This window comes from Petromyzon marinus, chromosome 55 (assembly GCF_048934315.1).
Source record: "Petromyzon marinus isolate PM22_M1 ecotype Great Lakes invasive population chromosome 55, UKy_Petmar_22M1.pri1.0, whole genome shotgun sequence".
NCBI lineage: Eukaryota > Metazoa > Chordata > Hyperoartia > Petromyzontiformes > Petromyzontidae > Petromyzon > Petromyzon marinus.
Genome location: NC_133721.1, coordinates 6,435,886 through 6,453,733, shown reverse-complemented (window position 1 = coordinate 6,453,733; position 17,848 = coordinate 6,435,886). Strand labels below are relative to the sequence as shown.

Genomic DNA, 17,848 nt, shown 5'->3' with positions numbered 1-17,848 from the left:
CGCTGCTGGATGAAGGCCTCCCCCGTAGGCGAGAGAGCAAACGAGCGGCCAGTACGCCCCCTGTAAAGTCTCCGAGGCGGCGCTAATGAATGCTGTGTGTTACGTGTGTTCTGTAGGTTTTGCGTTGAATTGGGGGCCCGTGTCTTAACAAGAGAGGGTGCCTTGCCGATAAACGTCTGGCAGTTTGCCACCGCTGGTTCAAGCGAGCCTGGCTCTGGCTGGTGAAACCGGTACAGAGTTTTGCTCGTGCTGAACCACGCTGTTGAAATTACGCGCCCCCCGAAGGCTGTGTGTTCCGATGGATTGTGTCAAACTTTTATATATTTTTTTTTACGTGAGAGGAGACAGATATGGGAAGGAGGCATATTGTCTTGCTCATTTATTTATTTGCAATACGATGAGACCGGATCTGAAGACGCCATGCGGAAAAAAAAACACATTTATGGGGGCACATTTATTTTGTAAAGAGGACGAGGAAGCCTGTCCCATAGGCAGCGGAAGTGAGGACGTCTTGAGCCCAGACTTGATCAGAGGCAGGGAGTTGAGAGCACAGACGGCTGGGGGGAAGGGAGATCCAGGCTATCGGGGTAATCTGTGAAAATTACTGGACGCCAGTGAAAACTAATGGACATCTGTAAAAAAAAAAGAGCTTTATAGCTCATCGGATTCCTCCAGTATATCTACATATTCTGATTCGGAGAAGGAGCGACCTCGCGTACGTAGCTGCACGTCAGCGCCCACTCCGCACGTGGGGTCGCTCGATCGTTGCTGTGGGCGGCCGTTACATTTCGTCATGCGCGCGAAGCCATTCTGCACGAACCCGGCCGTAGCGTTGTCATCCCTGTCAACCCCTTATCAGTGCCCTACCTTAATGCAGGCCAATTCAGCCCGTAGTTGTGGTCACCTCGTGCCCCTTATAAATCTCAACGTTCATCCTACAAAGTCCCATGGCAAGGGAGAAACACAAACACATAGACACACATTTTTTTTGCCCGTATCGAAACGGCTGTACGCCGTGTGGACTTTAAAACTCTGTTTCCCTGTACAAGAATACGGGGTAAACCGGGTGGGTTGACACGGTATGCGTTTGTGAGCCAGCAAAAGCATTGCAGTGGTGCGGCAATTAATCGAATAACACGGATTCGTACGCTCGCGATGCGTGCATCGAATCCCTCGCCTTGGAATCGATTTTCCCCTTGGTATCTGCTTCGTGTAATTGTGTCACACAAGTCGAGGCATTCACCTACAACATAAAATATATTTAGACAGAAAAAGCACTGTTGTTATCCCGTACCTGTCAACCCGTACGGTTTACCCGTATTCTTGTACAGCGAAATGTAGTTTAAAAAAAAAAATCCTACATTTTTTTTGTAGATCGTTTCGTATATCTTAGTGAAAATGTAGGCCTCAGTTTATTTCTCGAAAAGTTGTATGTGCTCGGAAAATGTGGTGAACTCTAAGTATAACTCTCAGATAACTGGAATGTTTGATTAACCGGCACCCCCTATTCCCCATGGATGCTGGATAACAGGGATTTTGCTGTATATATTTTTTAAGGTGTCATGAGTTGAAACACGACACCCCACAGAATTGTGACAATGCATTGAATCGGAATGAGCGGTGAATCATTCCTTATCTATTGCACAGCGGGACGCAGGGGGACACAGTGGGACACATGGGGACACAGTGGGACACATGGGGACACAGCGGGACACACGGGAACACACAGGGACACGGGGAGACAGGAAGACACAGTGGGATTCAGCGGGACACGGACACACTGGGACACAGGGCGACACAGTGGGACACATGGGGACACAGCGGGACACACGGGAACACACAGGGACACGGGGAGACAGGAAGACACAGTGGGATTCAGCGGGACACGGACACACTGGGACACAGGGTGACACAGTGGGGCACATGGGGACACAGCGGGACACACGGGAACACACAGGGACACGGGGAGACAGGAAGACACAGTGGGATTCAGCGGGACACGGACACACTGGGACACAGGGTGACACAGTGGGGCACATGGGGACACAGCGGCACCGGTAAGATGAGCCAAGATGCACCTCGCACTTGAATAGCAAGCATTTGGTTTCAAAGTTGAGCATTGCGAGTGGATGTTATCGTTGGCATGTGTGGGCCGCAGGCGAAAGCGGCATTATTTTAACACCCTGTCAATTGCTTCGAGAGCTGAATGGAGTTCAAAAGAATTCGAAAACAAATACCTTGTAAAATACCCAACGCAGAAGTTCGCCGGGTTTGATCTTCCACGAAGCTCATGGTCCACCCTAAACCGGATCCGCTGCAGATGACGCAGCTACCTGATGCACAAAGGGAAAATGTTCAACTTTCCAGCAGTGTGCAACTGCGGTCACCAAGAACACACCGCTCAGTACAGCGTGTATAGCGACGCAATGGCCCGATCCACAAACTCGAAGGAGACATCGCAGCGATGATGCTCTCCCGCTGCTCCTGACGCCGTTATCTGGGCTTGACCACCTGAGTGGAAAATTGTAGTTGCTGCTCTGCGTTTACATCGGCAGCAGCAGCAAGAAGAATTATGCAATGCCACGGTTAGACTGTTTCGTGTACAGGTGGACACTAGATCTGCAGGACCAAAGATTGCGGAGAGCAGGAGAGGGGGGGGGGAAATTGAGCGGTAGCGGTGGCTTAAACAGTTATTTTAAAACCTAATCTAAAAAAAGGCACACACACGCACACACGCGCACACGCACACGCACACACGCGCACACACGCGCACACTCCGGCAAGTGTAAATATAGGTTAAAGGCACAGCCCTGCGATTGCATCTTCACACCACTTTCAGTGTAAGGGCCTCCACCAGAGGGTGCTCTAAAGAGCCCACCCGCCCGAGGGTGTTTTTGGCCTACTCTTCCACGCTGACCGGATATCTGGTAACAGGCGCAAGTACCCAACACTTTCCCCCACCACACGGGGGGGACCTGCCGATCGATGGATTGTGGCGAACACATTCATCATGCTGGGTGAGCGGAGGCACGGGCTGGAGGGGTTTAATAAAAGTCGTCCCCTGTTGTTGTAAAAGTGCCGCGCCGGGAGATTGAATTGAACCGACAACCTCCAGATTGCAATTCGAGGGCGCCGCTGAGCGCTACACGGCCGCGTCTTCATTTTAAACCAAGGACAAAAAAATCTGATAGATTTGTTTTCAAAGGACGCGCATATATACGTACGTGCGCACGCACGCACAGTCCGTCGAATGTAAAAATACAACGCATTTTCTGACACCCACTCTCTCCCACTCGCACGACCAATCACGCGCATCCTGTTGTCGCTGAGGAGCCCACGCGCTGCACGCACGCACACGCACGCGTGGGGGTCACGTGCCCATCGCGATACGTCCAGCGAGCCCCGCAGCCGTGAGCCCGCACGCGATAAAGCGTGGAGCCGGCTTCCCGCAGCGCGCGCGCGTGGAAAAACTCCTAAACTCCAGGCAGAGAAGCCCGCTCCACAGACATCAGCCGGACGCTGCGTCGGCGTCGCCCCCGAGGTGCCTCCGGCGCCGTTTGAAAACTTGCCGCGGCTCCAGTTCACCGCCTTTAAAGTCCACGCGTCAGGCTGTTTCCCCTTAGTGTGTTAGTTGTCTTGACCCCCTCCCCACCCCCTTTTCCCCCCTCACCCCCTACGCAAGGTCTCCACTTGGCCGGGGCTGCGGGCCCCATATCCCCCCCCCGCCACTACGTCCAGTCTCGTCAAGCCAAATCTGAATTCTCGTGGATTTTCTGATTCCCCCCCCCCCCCCCCCCATGGCAACAATCGCCAAAGAAAGTGCTGCCCCCTACTCTGGGCACTTGAGGTTATTCAAGGGCAATCGCTGAAGTACTGTAATATTCTTGGTTCTTTCGGTAAAGTCACGTAGAAGGGAAACAATAAAAGATATATTTTTTTATTTTATTGTTTCCCTTCTATTATTTTATTGTTTCCCTTCTACGTGACTTTACCGAAAGAAAAAAAACATTTGTATTATTTTATTGCTTCCCGTCTACGTGGTGACTTTACCGAAAGAACCAAGAATATGAATCCCTGCAGTCACGAAAGCTTCAAATCAAAATTTAGTTCTGTGATATCCATTTCCGCGGACCGCTGTGCAAGAGGGGAAGGGTTTGCGTCTGTTCTGCGAGAAATCGGATTCTTCCTCTTGTAACGTGGCGCTAATAGCGCAATCGAGAAACCACGTGAGGATTTTTTTTTTTTTGCTACAAACGTTTGCAAGGAACTGAAATTTCGATGACCACGGACATTCGAGCGTGCAGATTTCAGAGCCTCGGGCCGAACGCACGACGAGCGGCTAACGGTGGCGGTAGTGCCGCACTCATTCGTTGGCATGGGGATTCGGCCGCATCGCAGACAAGCTCCCTGCGCGCGATCTCACGCAATCGCTCTTTATTTTATTTATTTTTTTCCCCCTAACGAACAAGTGGCGGCTTGTGCAGCCGAACGACGCTCGCGTTTTGCAGATGTTTGCCAAGCCGGCGGTGCTGGTAGCGACGCAAATGCCTCCCCAGCCGCGTCGCCCCGGCCTTTCTCCCACTCTCCTCCCCCTCGCCGCTGTCACCACCCGCCCGGCTGTTGTTTCCCAAAATAAATTTTGCACGGCCGTGGAATTATTTTTTAGGTTTTTTTTTTCGTGTCCGGGAATTTTTCGGACTGCCTGGGATCAGCTCTGATGCTGCGGATTTATTTGTGGGGATTTAAAACGTGAAGGTGCAGCCATGCCACCGCTGGCGGAAGGGACTCCGCCAGACGGAGCTTTGAGAGCGTCTCTCTACAGCGGTGTTTCTCAAACTTTTATGGGCCCGCAGACCACTCGGCCGATGTAAACATTTCCACGGACCACCCTGCCCACCCACCAACCTCCCTGGTGATGAAAATCATTCACTTCTCTCTCTACACACCGGGGTCCTGTGCTAGTAACGAATTGGCACGTTCTGTGTACGTGACGGACCTTACTCATTGGCTGTGTCGGCTGGTGGTGGTTTTAACGACGCATTTATATTTATGCGACCTAACCCAAATACCTACGTTATAAAAATGACTAGGGTAGTTTCATCAGGGTAGTTTACTTAACTTAGTCTTTAAATTAAATATCACGAATGAAACATGAATTAACGTCCATAAGGAGAGGCATTAACGTTGTCATTATTGTCCGGATCGGCCTGCATTGGCATCGTGGAGGTTCACCATCTGGTGGTCCAGGACTACTACACTCTTGAGAACCACCGCTCCACGGGGTATTTCGGATGATGCGTCCACGCTGGCTAGATGTCCTCATAAGAGGTGGGACACCCACACTTTTCCCGACCACAGCGTGCCCTATCAATCATCTAACTTATACAGTTCTGATGGACAGAGGCGGGGGCGGCGGGGGGATTCAAGAAACTCGCATTGCTTCGACTGCCGCGGCGAGAGATGGTAAAGAACCGGCAACCTCCGGGTTGCAAGCTCGATGTGCAGACCGTTAAACCACGTCAGCGTCTCGTAGAGCTGCGCACCACCGTTAAACTTAACGGGGAATTTCAGGAATGGACCCCATGGCTCGGTCCGCTTGAGACGCCCGTAAAAAAATGCTCGCCAACAAAGAGGCTGGCCAGCCGGGGCACGGGACTTATTGCGTGCGCCGTCAGGGTTGTCAGCGGCCAGGAGACCACTCGGGGCGATGGCGCGTCCCGGGTCTGAATTCGTGCCACGACTTGCGCTGCCTCGGCACGTGGCGGCGAGCCCGAGGTCGCGGTGAGACGGCGTCGTCCGTGTGGGTACGGACGTCGGCCAGCGCCGGGAGATCACTCGCAACAGCCGCGGTGTGGGCTGTGCAGTGCTGACCTCTTTCTGCCCTCGGCACCGCCACTCCCATTTCAGATTGTGAAAGGGTCTGTCACGAAATTAGTTTCACATTCGAGGGTCCTTGCCATGAACATCTCTGTCAAGCAAGGCTGATGAGACACTCCGCCTCAAATCGCTGCACCTGAATGAGCTAAATGATGACGTCACCCTGCTGCTGCTCTATTTAAGACCTGGAGCAAGCGAGGGCTTCACCATTCTGGCGAATTGCCCGATGATGCTGGATGTAATTACCAGCGAAACGTCGTACTCAAACTGTAAATGTTGTTGATTCACTCTTCAACACACCGGTGGGCTAAAGTAGTGAACTATTTGCCCTTTGTCAACGTGACACTTTTTTCTGATTGGCCGTGTCGGGTGGTGGAGGGTTACGACACATTTATAAATAACGCGATCTAACCCAAAAACCTTTATTAAGAAAATATTGGTCGCGAAAGGCTACTTGTTAAACTTATTTTGAGTTCTGTTTTTTTACGTTTTTATTATATCTCAGTAGGCATGTGCCACTCTCACTCCGCCACGCGTTTGTTATTAGCACGGTGGTGCAACCCTGGTCAATCGATATCTGTGGTGCTCCGGAAGAATTTGGAATTGTGTGTGTTTTTGCATCAAAGCCTGCGTTGGGCAAGTGCTTTGATATTTGCAAAACCCAAATACCGAGCGTTGGAATTCCCCTTTTGTGTAAAAGGTAAAGGTTCTGCCCTGCAATGGCATTCATTTTATAACTAGCCTCAACAGATGATTAGCCTCAACAGATGATTAGCCTCAACAGATGACTAGCCTCAACAGATGATTAGCCTCAGCAGATGATTAGCCTTAGCAGATGATTAGCCTTAGCAGATGATTAGCCTCAACAGATGACTAGCCTCAACAGATGATTAGTCTTAGCAGATGATTAGCCTTAACAGATGATTAGCCTTAGCAGAGGTTTAGCCTCAACAGATGATTAGGCTCAACAGATGATTAGCCTCAACAGATGATTAGCCTTAGCAGATGATTAGCCTCAACAGATGATTAGCCTCAGCAGATGATTACCCTTAGCAGATGATTAGCCTTAACAGATGATTAGCCTTAGCAGATGATTAGCCTTAGCAGATGATTAGCCTTAGCAGATGATTAGCCTCAACAGATGATTAGCCTTAGCAGATGATTAACCTTAACAGATGATTAGCTTTAACAGATGACTAGCCTTAACAGATGATTAGCCTTAGCAGATGATTAGCCTCAACAGATGACTAGCCTCAACAGATGATTAGCCTTAGCAGATGATTAGCCTCAACAGATGAGTAGCCTTAACAGATGATTAGCCTTAGCAGATGATTAGCCTCAACAGATGATTAGCCTCAACAGATGACTAGCCTCAACAGATGACTAGCCTCAACAGATGATTAGCCTCAACAGATGACTAGCCTCAACAGATGACTAGCCTCAACAGATGACTAGCCTCAACAGATGATCAGCCTTAGCAGATGATTAGCCTCAACAGATGATTAGCCTCAACAGATGACTAGCCTTAGCAGATGATTAGCCTCAACAGATGATTAGCCTTAGTTGATGATTAGCCTCAACAGATGATTAGCCTCAACAGATGATTAGCCTTAGCAGATTATTAGCCTTAGCAGATGATTAGCCTTAGCAGATGATTAGCCTCAGCAGATGATTAGCCTTAGCAGATGATTAACCTCAACAGATAATTAGCCTCAACAGATGATTAGCCTTAGCAGATGATTAGCCTTAGCAGATGATCAGGCTCAACAGATGACTAGCCTCAACAGATAAACATCCCCAACATATAACTAGCTTCAACATATAACTAGCCTCAGCAGATAACTAGCCTTAACAAATGACTAGCCTCAGCAAATGGCTAGCCTTAACAGTGGCAAGTGGGTTTTGCATAGCTCCAGTGGCTTCCTATTAGCGGAAAGGAGAGCGTTCCAGACGGCCGCAATAACGCATCTGAACACGCGCAATGCCGGTGACCGTCCTTATTCGATGGCCAGCCAAAAGCCGCTACCGAGCATGACTGGAGTTCGTGTGATGTATGTGTGCGTATGTATATTGAGCCTCTTTCACAACGGCACGCTTCCCAGCAGCCTGTTAAAAGGCGACCGTGGGGGTCAGCGACCCGCTGCGTTTGACTCGCACGCGCTCGCACGCTTGCAGGTGTACGCCGTGGGCGGCTACGACGGGCAGACGCGTCTGAGCAGCGTCGAGTGCTACGACTCGTTCGCCAACCGCTGGACGGACGTGGCGCCGCTCAAGGAGGCCGTGAGCTCGCCGGCCGTGGCCAGCTGCTCGAACCGCCTCTACGTCATCGGCGGAGGCCCCGACGACAACACCTGCTCCGACAAGGTGGGCCGCCGAACGCCGCGGGCGTGCGTTTTGTGCCGCGGTGGCCAGGAGACGTCACCTACCTAGCCTGGTGTGCGGGAGGCCGTGGGCTCGGTCCCGACCCTGTATGTTTGGAGTTTTGCGGTGTCTCTCTCTCTCTCCCCGTGGTGGAGGGCATTTTTTCCTACACATTTAGGAAAAAATATTTTGCTGCTCTAAATTTTCACGCGGGATAAGCCGCTTCGTTGAGCTATCATTTGTGGCCAGGTCACTTCGGAAAAAGAGCTATACAGCTCAGTGGGTCTTACCTGGTAAAATAAAAAATGGTTTATTTTGCGCACAGACCGCCACGGCTTATATATAGGTCTTTATCACAAGTGACCTGGCTATCACAAATGACAGCTCTACCAAGTGGTTTTTCGCGCATGGAAATGTATAGCAGCAAAATAGTCTAAACGCGTGATGTTGATTCTAAATGTGGAGGTAAAAACCGGAGGACCCGGAGAAAAATCCACGCGACCACGGAGAGAGAGAGAGAGAGAGACACGTAAAGTGAATGCAAATGCTATCCTAATGTTTTGCCAATTTTTTACTCATGCAGAGAGAACCCTGAGACTCGTATTGAGACCCATAGACTTGCACCGACCCCATAGACTCACACAGAAACCCCTAGACGCCTATAGAGACCCATAGGTTTATAGAGAGACCCGTAAACTCCCCTTGAATTTCACTGCACCGTAGTAGGCAACACGTTTACGGATACAAAGTGAAGCCGGCTCGCTCCTCCTGATGTTCCGAGGGCCGAGCACGGCGCATCACCTGCATCACCCGTCTCCTCCTCCTCGCTGTTAAATCCAGGTGCAGTGCTACGACCCGGTGACCAACACCTGGTTGCTGCGCTCCTCCATCCCCATCGCCAAGCGCTGCATCAGCGCCGTGTGCCTTAACAACCTCATCTACGTCTCCGGAGGGCTCACCAACAACATCTTCTGCTACGACCCGCTGGAGGACTACTGGATGAACGTGGCCACCACCTTCAGCAAGCAGGTAGGGTGTCCCCCCCCACCCCCCCCCCCCGCCCAGAAGAGGGAGAAACACTCGATCCCGCGCGGACGGAACGGTTAGCGTTCTCGTTTTTTTCACCCGGGGGAGCCTGCTGCGGGGGGGGATGGCTCTGACACGAGTCGCCGCCGTGCTCCCCGCCCCACCCCCAGGAGAGCTGCGGCATGACGGTGTGCAACGGCAAGATCTTCATCCTGGGCGGGAAGAGCGAGAGCGGGGAGGCCATGGACACGGTGCTGTGCTACGACCCCGGCTCGGGCATCCTGACCGGCGTGGCCGCCATGCCGCGGCCCATCTGCTACCACGGTTGCGTCTCCATCCACCGCTACCACAAGCACTGAGGCCCCCGCCCCGCGCCCCGCCCCCCGCCCTCCCTCGCCTTCCCGACACGTGCCCGCTGCCGGGCCCCTCTCCTCTTGTCCAGCACCGTGCGTCGCAACGCCGCGGCCGTCGATCCCGTCTGCGGCCGCTTACGAGCGCCCCTCTTCCGCCGGCGCGTCCGAGCGGGGGTGCGGCACGGAGTCCTCGTGGGACTGGCTCGGTGGAAGGGGGAGGGGGGGGGGGGTAAGCAGGGCCAGGTGCGGGGTTAATGACCCCGTTGCACGTGACTCGAGTTGGTACAAATCAAACGCAGCGTCCCCACGCAGTCTCCGCGCGGCCTCGACCCGTGTACGTCATTGGCGCGGCTTCACTTGGAGGACCAGGGCAGCAAGGGCGAATTTCTTCCGCGCAACTTGTCGCATCCGCCCATCGGTCAGCCAAATGAGGCCAAGCTGCGTGCACACCGAGCGGACGCTGGCGAGGCGAAGTCCATCGATTGGCGGCACCCTCGATGGAGAAGCAGCCCGATTAAAAAAAACACACACACGCACACACGCACACGCGCATACACGACACACGTGGAGACGATCGTCACCGAGCGAGCGCTGCGGCGGCCGCACCGGGAACTTAACGCCCGGCGACGCAGACAAACAAACAATGCTCGGCCGCACGTGCAGATGCCGCGCTGTTGTTTTGGCAGGGGCAATTACGCACCGTGGCAGGCGACGCCGGAGAGCTAGGCTCTTCTTTCTCTCTCTCTCTCCCCTGCGAGTCTGTGAACCCGTGGCCGTTGCGTTCGACGGCAGCTCTGAGCGCCGCTCTCACGTTAACCCGATTATGCAGTCCAGTGGGGGGGGGGGGGGGGGGTTGCTGTGCCACGTCCCTGCGGGGCTGCCTTATTGCCTGGCATTAGCATCCTGCTGTCAGGTTGCGTGAGCCCCACGTGACAGGAGCTGCGAAGCTCTCTGCTGTGTGTGCGTGCGTGTGTCAGGGTCTCCCGTTAGCTGCATGGCCTTAGGCCTGGTAATCGTTTCCGTGGCTGGTTTTTGGGTGGGCGTTCGTCAAATGCGTGTTTGTAAACGTCATTGTTTTAACATCAAAATCCCTGTGTATATTTAAGTTGGGGAAAATGTTGCGTTTGAAAAGCGACGGTCGATGTGGAGATTTTTTTTCCATTTTAGTTTCTACCCCAACACGAACCTAAATTCTTTAACATTTATATTTGTTGAAAAAAAAACTTTTTGATTTTAAAAGAAAAATATTCCACCAAGTATATTTTAACATATACCACCAAGAACTAAGTGAGCAGTCAACGATAGCGGATCAAAAACAATACCATCCACGAACATGCCTTTTACTGTCACGTGATGCACTTGAAGGCAATGCTCTTTCTGATCGCCTGCGTTCAACATTTTTCAAAAATCGCTTCTGGCAATGGGCCATTAAGATTTATAGATGGGGATAAGAATGGAGGCCGTTTAAGTGATCGCGGGGAGATCTCGTGCAGCAGCTACATACGCCCTTGGTCCGAGGTACGCTGTGGGCTTCTCTGAGCGGACGTGTGCTGGGGTCAAAGGCTCCTTTCAATATCGACAGTAACCCATCGTTTTTCTAGTTTAAGAGGATTGATTAAATTAGTGGATTATATTTTGATAGCGCGGGAGCAGTGGCACGGTGGTTGGCGCACTGAAATCTAATTTTTTAACTGAAACCTAATATTTTTAGAACGGCTTTTTGTGTCAAGTCTTTGTGGTCCTTCCCCGGCACCTCCGATTAGCGCGGTTGGCTACGTACGGCATGAAAGAAGTTCAGTGTACACACATACTGCATTGCGAACCCGGCGATTCCTAGCCACGCTCTGACAAATGTCACCGATACCAGGCTATGGTGTGTGTGTTTGTGTATAGCTGTGGGGAGCAGTGGTGCAGCAGTTAGTGCGCTATGAACCTGGCGACCCGAGTTTGATTCCCGCTCACGGCAAACACCGGTGACGATTATCTGAACCGGTCCTGGGCCTCCCCTCGGTCGACTCGGGCCTCAAATGAGTACCTGGTGCGGCGTGTACAACATCGCCATCTATCTCTGTGGCTGTGCGTGCACACAGAGACACGTGGCCATCTATCGCTGTGGCTGTGCGTGCACACAGAGACACGTGGCCATCTATCGCTGTGGCTGTGCGTGCACACAGAGACACGTGGCCCGTTGCGGTCTGCTCGCTCGTCACGTGGTATAAGCAAGCGCTGCTGTGCTGCAGCCGTGCTATTGGATAAGATTTGCATGGAAGCACTCGCTCTCTCTGCAAGGCGGGGCTGGCTGTGATCACAACCCTGACGCGCGCGTGACCGACCTTGTTTAAACGGGAGCGGCGGCGGGGTGCACGCCGGTCAAGGTTAAATGTCAAAAAAATTTGTTGAATGGGGGAAAAAAAGATTGCATAACGACATCTCGTTTTCTTCTTTGGTTCTTTTGGTAAAATCACGAAGAATGAGAATAAAATAATAAATTAATAAAATAACACAATAAAATTATCACGACGTTTCGGCCACAACACAAGCGGCCTTCTTCAGGTGAAAGGAACAGACCCGTCGGGACGACAGAGCTTCAATTGGAAAGGAACAGATCCGTCGTCCCGATGGGTCTGTTCCTTTCACCTGAAGAAGGCCGCTTGTGTTGTGGCCGAAACGTCGTGAGAATTTGATTGTGTTATTTTATTAATTTATTATTTTATTCTCATTCTACGTGACTTTACCGAAAGAACCAAAGAAGATGAATCCTTGCAGTCACGAAAGCTTTAAATCGAGACATCTCGTTTGCTTACGCCCGTCTTGCATTCTGTGCTAGCTATCTATCGCCCGCGATATTTACACGGGGAAACTCTGTGGTGCCCGTTGCTTAAATGTGCCCACTTTTTTGCACCGACGTTTTTGTTGACTATAAGCAGGGAGCGCTCGGCCCTTCTTTGGGCTCCCCGATGCCGCTCGGTTGTGTTTTCGTCGCCGTCGTCGTTTGGAACGCGTCCTGTGCGTCTGCCGGCCAAGGTTGCCGTGCGCCGTCCACCGATGGGACCGAACCGCCACCGCCGCCGCGGTGCCGTAACTGGCGCCGTCATTGCGAAGAGCGATCGGCCTAACGCGTAGGGCGCTTCGTGAGTGGGTGCGCGAGATTCGAGGCTGTGGATTATGTCGATGCCGCGCCGAGTGGTGGACCCCAGTAGGTGAACGTCTTGGAAAGTGAAGGTGAAGCCTTGCAATGACCGGCCGTGCCACCGCAGTGACCGATGGCGCCACTGCCGGCAGGGAAGGGCCTGTACGAGAGGGAGCTCGAGTGAACCCCTGCAGCGGTGCATGTGGCCTACTCTTACAAACTGGCCACACACCTTGACCCCCACCACACGAGACCTGCCGATGGATAAACTGCCGTGTACCCGTTTACACCGCTGGCTGGTCAGAGGTGGTGGCGAGTTCAGAAACTTTGCCGTTGTTTCGACTGCCGCACCAGAAGAACAAAGCGGCGACCTTTTGATTGTCCAGTGTGCCAACCGTGGCGTTTAAAAAAAAAATCATAATATTACGCCTAGGGGCTTTGTCCACCAAAGTTTAGTGTTGTTCTTCCGCCGCACCTCCGATTAGCGCGGTTGGCTACGTTCGGTGCTCAAGAAGTTCAACATACCTCTCTACAGAATCCGGATATTTATTTATACTGGAGGAATTCGATGAGCTAAAAAGTAGGGACGGATAAGAACGTTACAACAACAAACAATGCAGAAACACGATAGGCGTGCGAAGTACAACAAAGTTAAACAAATCACACAAACATACACAAACACAACACTAAACCATCCGCATCCTTCCAGGCAAAGCCCACCGAGGTGTTAAGTTATGTTTCTCAAGCGACCTGGCCACAAATGATAGCTCAACAAAGTGTAATTTTAATTTGGACATTTATAGCAGCAAAATAATTGAAATAGTCGAAGGCCATCGGTGCGATTCTCAGTTTGTCTCCGTTGCACACATTTAGCGCAGTGGCGTGGGAGGCGGTGGGGGCGGGGGGGGGGGGGCTTGCGCCTCGTGACCGTCGGACGAGTCGACGTCACACGGAGGTCGCCTTGCGCGCGACGCTGAATGCGCAGCCGATGGAAGGCCACGAGCGAGCCGGCGTGTACGCGAGGCCCGTTGCAGTCGAGCGACGGAGGGCCCTCGTTGAAAGGCAGCGGGGAAGAGGGGGGGGGGGGTGGCCGTCGCTGCGCCCGTGTCGGCAGAATCGCACGCGCAGTGTGGACCGCTGGGCGGGACCGCTTGCTTGCCAGTAACCCCTCGACGCGTTTGCGGGCGGTGGCCGCGCGGCGTTCGAAGCGACGTCTCGCGTTCAGCTCCACGTGCCGGCGACGCGAGCTCGTTGCGGCGTGCGTACCGTTGGACTTCTTTCGAACCGCCGTGCGTAGCCAATGGTGCTAATCGTAGGTGCGGGGGAAGGACAACAACAACAACAACAACCTAGATGCACGAAAGGCAGTTCTAAAGCAGGGAGTCGTCAATCTTGATGATTTCGAAGCGCACAGTTCCCAGTGGCCGGAGAAGTGCACCTGGAAGCGCTGCGGTGACCGTCTTTTTGCATACACCTGGGAGCGAAGTGGTCCGGCATGAGGGCAAAACCCAAAAAGCATCACGGAGAACTGTACAGCGCAACCTGGAACACCTACGCCGACGTACCACTTATGTCCTTGCGGTTAAAAACTCGCCGATAGGAAACTTTGTCGACGTGGATGGGAACCCCCCACAGAGGTGTTTTGAGCAAAGTGCATGGAGTTGGGACAACTTAATTAAGCTTTTATTAACCGGTGCTTTGGCGTTTGTTCATGCTTTTTTTTTGCACTTACTAATTTAACAAGATTACAGGATGAGCTTAGCTGTGTGTTGTCACCACGTATAAAATGCAACAACGATAAATGTACATTTTTACCTTTGGAAAATGCGTTGGTTTTTGCCGGCATTCTGAATGCATCGTAAACAATACGAAATTATATTGTACATAGAACAACAAAGATTTACTATCCTATGAATAACAGTTTGCTTTCAACACACACTGCACACACACACGCAACATCCCACCGTTTATGACAGTACGTTTCAAATGGAGTTTTTGTAATTGTAAAAGTTTATCAATTCTGCACGAACTAACACATTGAAAAGTACAAACGGTGATTTAAAGTGTATAAAACAACCCCTAGGGACTCCCGGTGACAAAAATATATTATAAATATGTTGGATCGCTGAAGCTGGTCGAACGATCTTGTGCATGAGGCAATCGGCGTGGCACTGAGTGGAAGTAGATTTAATGACCATTCTTGCTGATAAAAGAGCATTTACATTGTGATATTTATCATAGATTTTGTATTATTAATATAATATTGCTCTTTTTTTTTCAAATACAGTACGTGTCTGACTTAAGTTGAAATGTTGATAATATAAATGAGATAGTTGTTGTTTTTCTCCTGAGGATCCTTCTGGGTACATTTGAGCCCAGGGTTAAACATAATACGAGACTTGTGGTGTCCTCAGTGTCAATGTCGGTTAAACTCGTGACATTTACCATTGGTCGTGTTGCTCAGACAGTTGGAGTGGCTTTCCTACCGAGTCGTTACGTTTTAAAACTCATTTTTAAGGCCAGACAATTAAACTGGCTCAAGTGATTAAATTTGAATGGTTTTATTTTGCTGGCATTTTTTTTCTCTCTCTCCCATTTTATACATTTTATTAATTGCTTTCTGTGTCCAAGAAAGCGTGCGTGTCAATAGTGGTGTAAATTGACATGTGGATTTTCTCTAATTGTTAATGTGAATTTCGTTGTTTCTACCAATTAAAGAAAGAAAAATATGTATCGTAATAGAGCCATAAGTTTTGCCTCAGGTGAGAGTTGTAAAGATTAACCACAGATTTTTTTTTGTTGGTGTATCCAGTGATGGTGATGTGTTTTTTGGTCGGCCTCCCCATTCGCTGTTATTGACTGGCAGTACAATTTAACCCATTTTCCACTGACATATCCGAGCCGAGCCAGCCCGGAGCACCTCACAGTTCGGGTGATTTTTCAACTGTTTGCTGAGCCAAGCCGAACCAGGACCAAACCATGAAACTCTGCTCTCACGAGACATCTGAATATGACTTGGGGCCAAGCAGGGCCAGGGGCAACCTGGTTTAATCATCTTTATCGTTCATTGCGCTGGTCACATCGTCGACGCGCGTTCGACGTATCAGCGGTACGGCTCGGGTTGTGAAGTGGAAAATAGCTATTTTGAGGAGCAATGCGAGCATAATACAGATTGGAGATTCTTAATTACCCCCCCCCCGCCCCGACCACACTTTTCATATTCAAAGACGTGGGACCGACATCTGATCGCATTTGGTGAAAGAAGATGGAACCCGTGCCTGCACTGCTTTCTTCAACTTAATGGCCAAAGTGAGCAAATCGCGTTGAATGTGTTGTTGACTTTCCGCACGTCCATGGCTCCAGAAGGTTTGAATCTGGTGCCGAGAGCACCACCATAACATAGGGCACTCGGCATTCACCGATGCGTGTTACGGTTTATGACGTACCATCAAATGTGACTGGCAAAACAAGTCCGGTGTGCATGCAGTGCATTAGTCCACTTCCTTCCCAAGGCGAGTTGACGTGGGCAAACGCAGCCGGTGATGCATCTCGTATATCACCTGCGAAATCGTATATGGGTGGACACAGGAATTTAGTCGTGCCGAGTACTATGGACCGGCGCAGGGATACATAGTATTTTTGTAACGTTGAATTGTAATGAGCAAAATATTTAAACAGTCATATGATTAATGTCTATCATGTCAGCCACGAGAGGTTAGTGGATTGGTGTAGTAGGTATTCGGCCGCTGGAGAGGCTTCCCAGTGGGGGCGAATGTGTATTTGCGTTAACTGTGGCAATGAAGATTATGTAATATTTGTGTTCTCGGTTTGTTGAAGCTGTGCTATGAGGGCCGTTTGGTTGTGTTTTGACTGTCGATAAACTTTTAAGTTGCATTGTGTATCTTTAAGGGGTTAAGATTTTTTTTTGTAAAGCTTTCACTTAGTTATTCATAATCTACCGCATATGCATTACCTGCTGTGTAATACTGTTGTTGTTGGCTTCGTGGGGGGAAAAAACGATGGTTTAAAAGCGTTTGCGCCGGGTGATTTTTTTTGTTGTTGCTGTAAAAATGCAAAGTATTTAATTAATAAATAGCCCCAAACGATATAAACTCCACGTGTATATTTCTTAGTCAACTGCCCACCACGATAATTTTTTTTGTTTAGTCAATTCATTGATTTTGTTGGCATTTAATTGACTAGGCAGCGCCATTAGCTCTGGCTTTTGACCATGAGTTAGTCAAAGTCTCTTCCAAAAAAAGGAATTTTAAAAAAATATGTGCATGTATTCTGTTGTGTCTCTGTCCAGCATGTGTTTGTCCTTGGAAAGTATTTCATTAGCGACAATAGCAAGACACGTGACATCACATGGCACATTTCAAGAATTACCCGCTAAACTACTCAATTGGCATTACACACGCCAATCATCGCCCCCCCTCTGGCAGGTTAATGCCTCCAGGACACTTTTGTAAAATTAAGACTAACCTGGTCTCTCGATTTCTCACCTGGTTAAACAAAATAAACCTGAAACGTGATCATCGATCGAGGGGAAAAGGAGTGGCGCACTTCCTACAAACGTTTTTTTTTTGGTGCGAATGATTTTAATGCTAGGTTTTGTCTCCCAGGTTTTGGGAAACTCTTTGAACGAAGAGCAATACTTTCTCGATAGTAAAGTTGAGTTCATATTGGACCATCTTTACAAGAGAGTTGCCATGCCCCCCCCCCCGCCCATCTTTTGCAGGCAGATGGACAGAGCTTATGCATTAATTGAACTTCTGCAGTGCAGTAGTACCCGTTTTATAACTATTGTGATCCATAAGGTAGTCGTCCATTATAGCTTAAAATAACAAGCTATAATATCTGATCTCTCCTCTCAAAAGCATCTACCAGCATTACCTATTATTGTCATTATGCATGTGTAATGACAGGGTGCCACCTGTCGGCCTGGAGGGGTAATCGCGGTTATGGGCAAGTAATGTAATTGTAGCGACATCGTGAATGTCACTGTGTAATGCCGGCTCGAGCAAGGCACGGCGTGCGAAGCATCGTCATCGCGGACACCCCGTAGGTGGGTGTAGTACCAGCCTTAGAGGGGGCTCGG

General features: G+C 50.5%; 1 protein-coding gene across 3 annotated transcripts in view; it reads left to right on the top strand.

Annotated features, from left to right (window-relative positions):
• The window catches only part of KLHL24 (kelch like family member 24), a 78,980-nt gene extending 62,121 nt beyond the window's left edge, over positions 1-16,859 (top strand). For all 3 annotated transcript variants that reach the window (XM_076052292.1, XM_076052291.1, XM_076052293.1), the window contains 3 exons: positions 8,053-8,241; positions 9,079-9,267; positions 9,435-16,859. In XM_076052292.1, the coding sequence (XP_075908407.1) occupies positions 8,053-8,241; positions 9,079-9,267; positions 9,435-9,623 (567 nt within the window). In that variant the 3' untranslated portion in view covers positions 9,624-16,859. The remainder of the gene's footprint in view (positions 1-8,052; positions 8,242-9,078; positions 9,268-9,434) is intronic.
• The last annotated feature ends 989 nt before the right edge of the window (positions 16,860-17,848 follow it).